The sequence below is a fragment of the Rhinichthys klamathensis genome, unplaced genomic scaffold, assembly GCF_029890125.1.
Source record: "Rhinichthys klamathensis goyatoka isolate OS25496 unplaced genomic scaffold, OSU_Roscu_1.1 h1tg000848l_1, whole genome shotgun sequence".
NCBI classification, from domain to species: Eukaryota; Metazoa; Chordata; class Actinopteri; order Cypriniformes; family Leuciscidae; genus Rhinichthys; species Rhinichthys klamathensis.
In genome coordinates this window covers 1-10,000 of record NW_026607222.1, presented here as the reverse complement: position 1 = coordinate 10,000, position 10,000 = coordinate 1, and the positions used below count along the sequence as shown (strand labels likewise).

Sequence of the window (10,000 nt, the reverse complement as noted above, 5' to 3'; positions counted from 1 at the left end):
TTGAATTAAGATTATTTTTCTTACCCCATTGGTAGATAACTGTGCTTTTTTTTTAAGCATCAACTCACTTAATTTGTATTTATTTCCCCAGAAAACAGGACATAATATCTTATCTCATTTTACGACTTTAGTAAATGCATAGAAAGAAATGTTTGATATTTGGACTGAAAACAAGACAAAAATACTAAGTAAGAAAAGCATTTTTTGCAGTGCTGAAACACAGACTGGCGGGATAACCCCAAGCTGGACCACACACACACACACACACACACACACAACAAGGCTTCTGTTCAGGACTCTAACACTCGTTAGTTTGACGGGTTTGTCTGGTTCCCTCATGGCTCAGGGATCTCCACTCCTCCTGAGTCTGAGATCTTCTGCTCCAGTTTAGTGACCCGCTTCTTCAGCTTGCCCTGAGCCGCCTCGTGTTGGGCCAGCAGGCGTGCGAAGCGGGTCTGCAGCTCGTCCAGAACACCGCTGATCTTCAGCACCTTCTCCTCCATGTCCTTCGGGTCCGGGCCCTGCTTGGCCAGCTCCAGATCCAGGAGATTATCCTGTGGAGAAACAGCAGAGCATTCACAGTTACATCAGGCTGGGGAAATCTGTTTTTCTCACTCACACACACACACACACACACACACACACACACACACACACACACACACACACACACACACACACACACACACACACACACACACACACACACACACACACACACCCACGCACGGACACACGCACACACACACACACACGCACACACACACACGCACACACACGCACACACACAGACGCACACTCTCTCTCTCTCTCTGTGAAATTACTGAAAGAGATGCTTCCAGAGGTCATAGATCCTCTTCTTAATATCATTACAGTGTTTTACAGTCGCTAGGACACATTTCTCAATACTTAGGTCGCTTTTTCAAAACTCTTCACACAGTTCTCCTACCCAGCGTCCAGCTCGGCACAGCAGCTCATTTCACATTCAAAATGCACTGAAACTACAGAATCACTTCGTACATGTCTCAGATCAACACACTCTTCCAGAACACTAGCAAAGGTTGACAGCCAACACACACACTCTGTCACCCACAAAACAATGACCTAAAAAACACTAACAACAGGAAACTTTATACAATATTTTCCTCTGTAAATGCCTTCTTTCTTCTACCTCTCTACTGTTTAGAAATCACTGCAATATATGTGACTAGAATGAGTTAGACATGATGCAGTCGCCTATGCTTCAATACTTTATATATTTTATGTTTTTGGAGTAATTCCAAAGTACAAAAATGTGTATACACACCATCCACTGATTCAGATACAATAGGAATCAGCTGTGGTTGGTCCAAATGTCCAATTGTTTTTATACCATTTAATTTTTAGATTTGAAATATATTTCATTACAATATTACTGTAGAAATGTGGCAAAAATGCTGTCTTATTCAGTTTTGTATTATGTTATTGTTTTGAACTTAAGTTTAACAGTTCTGAGATCAGTAAGCATGTGCAGATTGACCTGTAGGAACACAGAGTTTTGGCGGTTGTTGTGTCGAAGTGAGAAAAGAATTAATGTAATTTGAAAGATGTCGTCATTGAACGCATTTTGTGCCAAAGCACTGATAAATGATCCACAGTTTAGCCCACATACACTTCTGTTGTGCTCACTGTGTGAAGAGTGAAGAAAAAGTAACCTAAGTATTGAGAAATGTGTCCTAGTGACTGTAAAAAACTGTAATTCATCTTTGTCATTAGAATACGTACCCAGAAATTTTTAAGCTGGCTATGATTAAACCACTTATTAAAAAACCACAACTTGATCGTACAGAATTAGTCAATTACAGGGCGATCTCGAATCTGCCTTTTCTGTCAAAGATATTAGAAAAGGCAGTATCCTCACAACTGTGTTCCTTTCTAGAAAGAAATGATATCTGAGAGGATTTTCAGTCCGGATTTAGCCCGTACCATAGCACTTTAGCCCGTACCATAGCACTGAGATCTAGTATCTGTAAAACCGCATTCTTCCATCTAAAAAATATATCTAAATTACGTCATATGCACTTAATGACAGAAGCAGGACAATAATGCGTTCATGACCTCAAGGCTAGATTCCTGTACTGCTCTACTGGGTGGTTGCCCTGCACGCTTAATAAACAAACTCCAGCTGGTCCAAAACGCAGCCGCTCGAGTTCTTACCAGAACCAGGAAGTATGACCATATTAGCCCGGCTCTGTCAACACTGCATTGGCTCCCTATTAAACATCGTATACATTTTAAAATATTGCTGATTACTTACAAAGCATTAAATGGTTTAGCTCCCAGTACTTGAGCGAGCTCTTAACGCATTATAGTCCTTCACGTCTATTGCGATCTCTAAACTCCGGCCAGTTGATAATACCTAGAATATCTAAATCGACTGCTGGCGGGAGATCCTTTTCCTATTTAGCACCAAAACTCTGGAACAGTCTTCCTACCATTGTCCGGGAAGCAGACACACTCTGTCAGTTCAAAGCTAGACTAAAAACACATCTCTTTGACCTAGCATACACATAACATTATACATTCCTATTATTCAAATCAGTTAAATCATTATTAGGCTGCATAGATTAGGACAGCCGGAACCGGGAACACTTCCTATAACACCTGATGTACTCGCTACATCATAAGAACAATGGCATCTATGCTAATGTTAGTCTGTCTGCTTATTCCGAGGTTAACTGTAATCAGCCGAATCCAGGCCGTATCTAGATCAGATGGAGGACCTGTGCCTGGACACGTCCACAACGCATCCCTGAGTGTGCCATCTACACTCTCCCCTGTGAAGGCCTCATCGACATGACAGCCATCGGCACTGATCCTCAACAAACTCGTCTCCATACCGGCGTGACTCCGATCTACAACCAGAGGGAGCTGGATAATATTCTGATTGCCAATCTGACTTCTGACCTGTAATGCTGCCTGAATCATAATCATACACTGTTCGTTCATTGGCCAGAGGAGAACTGAGCGACTGAGCCTGGGTTCTCACAAAGGTTTATCTCTCCATTCTGTCAGAACAGTAGAGCACAGTAAAGTACAGTAGAGGTAGAGAACAGTAGAGTACAGTAGAGGTAGAGAACAGTAGAGTACAGTAGAGGTAGAGTACAGTAGAGGTAGAGAACAGTAGAGGTAGAGAACAGTAGAGTACAGTAGAGGTAGAGAACAGTAGAGTACAGTAGAGGTAGAGAACAGTAGAGTACAGTAGAGGTAGAGAACAGTAGAGTACAGTAGAGGTAGAGAACAGTAGAGAACAGTAGAGGTAGAGTACAGTAGAGGTAGAGTACAGTAGAGGTAGAGAACAGTAGAGTACAGTAGAGGTAGAGAACAGTAGAGGTAGAGTACAGTAGAGTACAGTAGAGGTAGAGTACAGTAGAGTATAGTAGAGGTAGAGAACAGTAGAGGTAGAGTACAGTAGAGTACAGTAGAGGTAGAGTACAGTAGAGTATAGTAGAGGTAGAGAACAGTAGAGGTAGAGAACAGTAGAGTACAGTAGAGGTAGAGAACAGTAGAGGTAGAGAACAGTAGAGTACAGTAGAGGTAGAGAACAGTAGAGGTAGAGAACAGTAAAGGTAGAGTACAGTAGAGTACAGTAGAGGTAGAGAACAGTAGAGGTAGAGAACAGTAGAGGTAGAGTACAGTAGAGGTAGAGAACAGTAGAGGTAGAGAACAGTAGAGTACAGTAGAGGTAGAGAACAGTAGAGGTAGAGAACAGTAGAGTACAGTAGAGGTAGAGAACAGTAGAGGTAGAGAACAGTAGAGGTAGAGAACAGTAGAGTACAGTAGAGGTAGAGAACAGTAGAGGTAGAGTAGAGGTAGAGAACAGTAGATGTAGAGTACAGTAGAGGTAGAGAACAGTAGAGGTAGAGTACAGTAGAGGTAGACAACAGTAGAGTACAGTAGAGGTAGAGAACAGTAGAGGTAGAGAACAGTAGAGGTAGAGAACAGTAGAGTACAGTAGAGGTAGAGTACAGTAGAGGTAGAGAACAGTAGAGGTAGAGTACAGTAGAGGTAGAGAACAGTAGAGGTAGAGAACAGTAGAGGTAAAGTACAGTAGAGGTAGAGTACAGTAGAGGTAGAGTACAGTAGAGGTAGAGAACAGTAGAGGTAGAGTACAGTAGAGGTAGAGTACAGTAGAGGTAGAGAACAGTAGAGGTAGAGAACAGCAGAGGTAGAGTACAGTAGAGGTAGAGAACAGTAGAGTACAGTAGAGGTAGAGTACAGTAGAGGTAGAGAACAGTAGAGGTAGAGAACAGCAGAGGTAGAGTACAGTAGAGGTAGAGTACAGTAGAGGTAGAGTACAGTAGAGGTAGAGAACAGTAGAGGTAGAGTACAGTAGAGGTAGAGTACAGTAGAGGTAGAGAACAGTAGAGGTAGAGTACAGTAGAGGTAGAGAACAGTAGAGGTAGAGTACAGTAGAGGTAGAGAACAGTAGAGGTAGAGAACAGCAGAGGTAGAGTACAGTAGAGGTAGAGAACAGTAGAGTACAGTAGAGGTAGAGTACAGTAGAGGTAGAGAACAGTAGAGGTAGAGTACAGTAGAGGTAGAGAACAGTAGAGGTAGAGAACAGCAGAGGTAGAGTACAGTAGAGGTAGAGTACAGTAGAGGTAGAGTACAGTAGAGGTAGAGAACAGTAGAGGTAGAGTACAGTAGAGTACAGTAGAGGTAGAGTACAGTAGAGGTAGAGTACAGTAGAGGTAGAGTACAGTAGAGTACAGTAGAGGTAGAGAACAGTAGAGTACAGTGGAGTACAGTAGAGGTAGAGTACAGTAGAGGTAGAGTACAGTAGAGGTAGAGTACAGTAGAGTACAGTGGAGTACAGTAGAGGTAGAGTACAGTAGAGGTAGAGAACAGTAGAGTACAGTAGAGGTAGAGTACAGTAGAGGTAGAGAACAGTAGAGTACAGTAGAGGTAGAGAACAGTACAGTACAGTAGAGTACAGTAGAGCACAGTAGAGGTAGAGTACAGTAGAGGTAGAGTACAGTAGAGCACAGTAGAGGTACAGTACAGTAGAGTACAGTAGAGGTAGAGTACAGTAGAGTACAGTAGAGGTAGAGTACAGTAGAGAACAGTAGAGGTAGAGTACAGTAGAGTACAGTAGAGGTAGAGTACAGTAGAGAACAGTAGAGGTAGAGTACAGTAAAGCACAGTAGAGTTCAGTGGAGTACAGTAGAGAACAGTAGAGGTAGAGTACAGTAGAGTACAGTAGAGGTAGAGTACAGTAGAGAACAGTAGAGGTAGAGTACAGTAGAGGTAAAGAACAGTAGAGTACAGTAGAGGTAGAGTACAGTAGAGGTAGAGTACAGTAGAGTACAGTAGAGAACAGTAGAGTACAGTAGAGGTAGAGTACAGTAGAGGTAAAGAACAGTAGAGTACAGTAGAGGTAGAGTACAGTAGAGAACAGTAGAGGTAGAGTACAGTAGAGGTAAAGAACAGTAGAGTACAGTAGAGGTAGAGTACAGTAGAGTACAGTAGAGTACAGTGGAGTACAGTAGAGGTAGAGTACAGTAGAGGTAAAGAACAGTAGAGTACAGTAGAGGTAGAGTACAGTAGAGGTAGAGTACAGTAGAGTACAGTAGAGAACAGTAGAGTACAGTAGAGGTAGAGTACAATAGAGTACAGTAGAGGTAGAGAACAGTAGAGTACAGTAGAGTACAGTAGAGCACAGTAGAGGTAGAGTACAGTAGAGGTAGAGTACAGTAGAGCACAGTAGAGGTACAGTACAGTAGAGTACAGTAGAGGTAGAGTACAGTAGAGTACAGTAGAGTACAGTAGAGGTAGAGTACAGTAGAGGTAGAGTACAGTAGAGCACAGTAGAGGTACAGTACAGTAGAGTACAGTAGAGGTAGAGTACAGTAGAGTACAGTAGAGGTAGAGTACAGTAGAGGTAGAGTACAGTAGAGAACAGTAGAGGTAGAGTACAGTAGAGTACAGTGGAGTACAGTAGAGGTAGAGTACAGTAGAGTACAGTAGAGGTAGAGTACAGTAGAGGTAGAGTACAGTAGAGAACAGTAGAGGTAGAGTACAGTAGAGTACAGTGGAGTACAGTAGAGGTAGAGTACAGTAGAGTACAGTAGAGGTAGAGTACAGTAGAGGTAGAGTACAGTAGAGTACAGTAGAGGTAGAGTACAGTAGAGGTAGAGAACAGTAGAGGTAGAGTACAGTAGAGTACAGTAGAGGTAGAGTACAGTAGAGGTAGAGAACAGTAGAGGTAGAGTACAGTAGAGTACAGTAGAGGGCGCCGCTGAAACAAACCTTTCAGCTGCTGTTATTCTGGATTATAGAACAATAGGATACAGAAGAAGGAAGTTCAAGACTCTTATTTCTAAATCTATTCTAAAGTCATTTTAGCTTATTAGTATGGTTGAATTCGATCATTGAAGGTTAGCAGCAAAGACATTGGTTAATAAAGTGAGATTAAATACATAAAGTATAATTGTGGGCAAAATTAAAAAGTATAAAAAGTTCTAGGCAAAATTCTGAGATTGCATTTTACTGTTTTTATTCATTTTGAGGGATACTGAATGTTTTCGTGCAAGTGAGAAGAGTAAATGCAAGTTCACATTTAGTGTAGAACTAAATTAACCATCATGTTTACACACACACACACACTCACACACACACACACACACACCTCCTCACTTTATTTCTCTCAACATGGGGACAGGAGAGCTGTCAGTCAATAAATGTGGAAATGTAACTAGAGTTACTTATTTGAAAAAGTAGCTTAGATATTTTGTTGTAAATTGAAAAAGTAATCTGTAGGGCTGCCCCCTAATAGTCGACTAACCGTCAGTTGACTAGAAGAGGTTTGGTCGACTAAGATTTTATTAGTCGGTTAGTCGGAGAAAAAAAACTCCACAGTAAGTGATCGACAGATCGTTAACGGCAGGAAATCCAAACATTCGCCTATCATTCATCGACCTCAAAAATGGTTTATCACTTAAAACATGTAAGTAGTAGCAACTTTTAGTAGCAAATGTTTGCTAACCTAGATAAATGTGTGCTATTATTAGTGTTTGTGTGGAGAGCTCTTACTGCATGACACACACACATCACTGCATTTTACTTAAAATACTCCGTGATTTTTGGTCATGATACACAGAGGTGTAGTGGTAAAAAAAGAGGTGGGTAAACTATAAATTCTGGTGGACCATGACGTGGTCACCGGGGTAGGTCATCAGACCCCCAGTGACGGGTAGGTTTAGGGGCGGGGTTAGGGGGTAGGTCATAGGGGGATGAGTTCCCTAATGAATATTCATGAGTCTTCCCCTACCATCCTGTGAAAAAAAATATCGCACCTGGTAAGGTGGGCCACCTATCGGTGTATGTTTATCTCCTGATGACATTGCTATAGGCAGGGGTCGACGTCGACATTAAGCCTTTTCATACGCTTGTCCTTCGGACAAGTAAATCTGTCATTCACTTGTCCGAGTAAAAAGTTTGTGGTCCGGATTTTTTTTTTATTATTATTTTTTTTTTGTTAATTTATTCTGAAACAATATTTCTCATCAGTGTTCAATCAGCTTTGATATTTAAATCGGCATATTGTAATATTTGCACCTTTAAAGGGCATCCCCTTCCCCAATATTATTATGCTTCATCTTTCATTTTAAATTCCCAAATTTGATCAATAAATTAAATTATTTCCAATAATAAGACACTATAGGGCTGATCAAATTAAATCATTTACACTGAAAAATTACAATTGCATAAAATAAACATTAAATAATGTTATAAAATTGATTTAAATTTACAAATAAGAAACGTTGGAAAGAATGATCTACTTTTAAACATAACACTAAACCGCCTGTAGGTGGCGGCAGGTGACCATCTTAATGAGTGAGTCACTGATTCATTCATTCAAACGATTTGTTCAAACGGCTGATTCATTCAAGAATGAGACAGATGTTTATGAATGGGTCATTGAATCTTTGACTCAATCGATTCGTTCAAAATGCTGAATCATTCAGTAATGAAAACAGGTCGAGTGTTCCTGTGAGATGCGCCGTGGTTCTGCTGTGATTTTTGTTTGGAACTATTTTCGCTGCTGAAACAGAACAAAAACAGCCAATATTGCAATATTGCATCTAAAATGTAAGTGACTTAATTTTAACTGTTTATTGAACTGTTGTAGCAGGGAATCAATGTTACATTTCCAATCGTGATGGTGTTCAGGAAAAATAATTGAGGTTGCTTAACATATGTTAAAAATATAAAAACTCCACATTTAGATTTTTTATAGGCAGTATGTTAACTGAGTGTGTGTGTGTGCTGCGCTCATGTGTGTAGATTTCTCCTCGAGAGGCTGCGCGAGCGTCAACAGCGCAACTTTACCGTCAGTAATAGTCAACAACACTGACAGTAATGCAGCGCAATATGAAAGAGTTCGTCTTAGGTTTAACAACCTATGAAACTAATAATGAACAATATGAAACTAAAACGACATAAGCTTAATTTATAGCTATTTGGAGGTGGATAAACGCAATTTAGAGGTGGATAAACGCAATTTAGAGGTCGATAAACGCACTTTGGAGGTGGGTAAACGCTATTTCCGAATATTGGGAGGTGCGTAAACGGCGTTTACGTGCGTTTAGCCTCCACTACATCCCTGATGATACAGATAAGAATAACGGACAGATCGTTAATGGCAAAAAATCCAATTAGATTCTAAGGGCCCACACACTTTTGGGGCCCCCAGAGATTGATTATATTAATGGAATGGGTGCGGTAGGGGGCCCAGCTTTATATTCTTTCATAGGGCCCAACTGCTCTCAAGTCAAGTCACCTTCATTTATATAGCGCTTATAACAATATAGATTGTTTCACAGCAGCTTTACAGAGATAACAGGAGATTACAGTAACAGAGATTGTTTGGCTTTACAGCAGCTCTAGAATAAAGTTATTGTCCAGCTAAGGTTAGTTTTGATTGATTCACTTCCGTTGCAAAGATCATTAGTTATTAACTTAGGGGCGCTAACACGACACCGTTCTAACTGAAAACCCTTAAAGTGAAGCGCCTCGTACCTTCATCAGGATTTGCCGACCCTTCTCCTCCAGCATGGCCTTGGCGTCGGGATATTCGGTGAGCGCCTCCATCAGGTCGTCTTTGGACAGGCAGAAGAGGTCTGAGTAGCCAATGCTGCGTATGTTAGCGGTTCTGCGGTTTCCCTGCGCGACTGCCCTTGATGTTGAGGATGCTAATCTCCCCGAAGTAGCTTCCGTCGCTGAGAACCACAAACTGCTTGATTCCATCGTCCGCCACCACTGCAAGTTTCCCTTCTTTAATGATGTACATCTCGCGTCCGATGTCGCCCTTCTTGCAGATGTAGTCTCCGGGACTGTAGACCTGCGGCTGGAGCTTCAGCACCAGCTCCACCAGGAGCCCGGCCTCGCAGTCCGCGAAGATGCGCACCTTCTTCAGTGTGTCCAGGTGCACGTTGATCGCGATCTCCGCCCGCAGCTTGTCCGGCAGGTACTTCAGGACTTCTCTCTCATCCACCGCCTTCTTGTTGGTCCACAAGAAATCGAACCATTTAATGACTCGTTTCTCCAATTCTTTGGTGACCTTTCGGAAGCTCATGTATTGTTTGATGGCGTCGATGCGAGCTTGGAAATCTGCGCGTGCCGCGTTCGCGTTGGTGATCATCGAACCGACGTTACCGACGATGGTGGCGAAAATCAAGACGCCGACTAGGAAGTCCGTGACCACGAAGAAGTACTCTGAGTTCTTGACTGGCGGTGGAGTTTCACCGATAGTGGTGAGCGTCAGTGTGGACCAGTACATGCTATATGCGTATTTCCTCACTAGCCGACCGAACTCTGGGTCCGTGGTGTCCGGGTACACGAACTTATCCGTTCCGAACCCGATGGCCTTGGAGAACGAGTAATACATGCAGGCGTTCCAGTGGATGATGATCACGATGTACATCACAAGGTTGGAGATTCGGAAGAAAAAGGACGT

General features: G+C 42.1%; 1 protein-coding gene across 1 annotated transcript; it reads right to left on the bottom strand.

The window, feature by feature from the left end:
- Nucleotides 1-127: 127 nt before the first annotated feature.
- On the bottom strand, nt 128-9,985 carry LOC130078273 (cyclic nucleotide-gated channel rod photoreceptor subunit alpha-like; the record flags this gene model as incomplete). The annotated part of the gene is given in 3 exon segments (XM_056243811.1): nt 128-554; nt 9,064-9,207; nt 9,209-9,985. Coding segments are annotated over 3 exon segments (1,140 nt in total), but the record flags the coding sequence as incomplete, so codon positions are not given.
- Between the last annotated feature and the right edge of the window lie 15 nt (nt 9,986-10,000).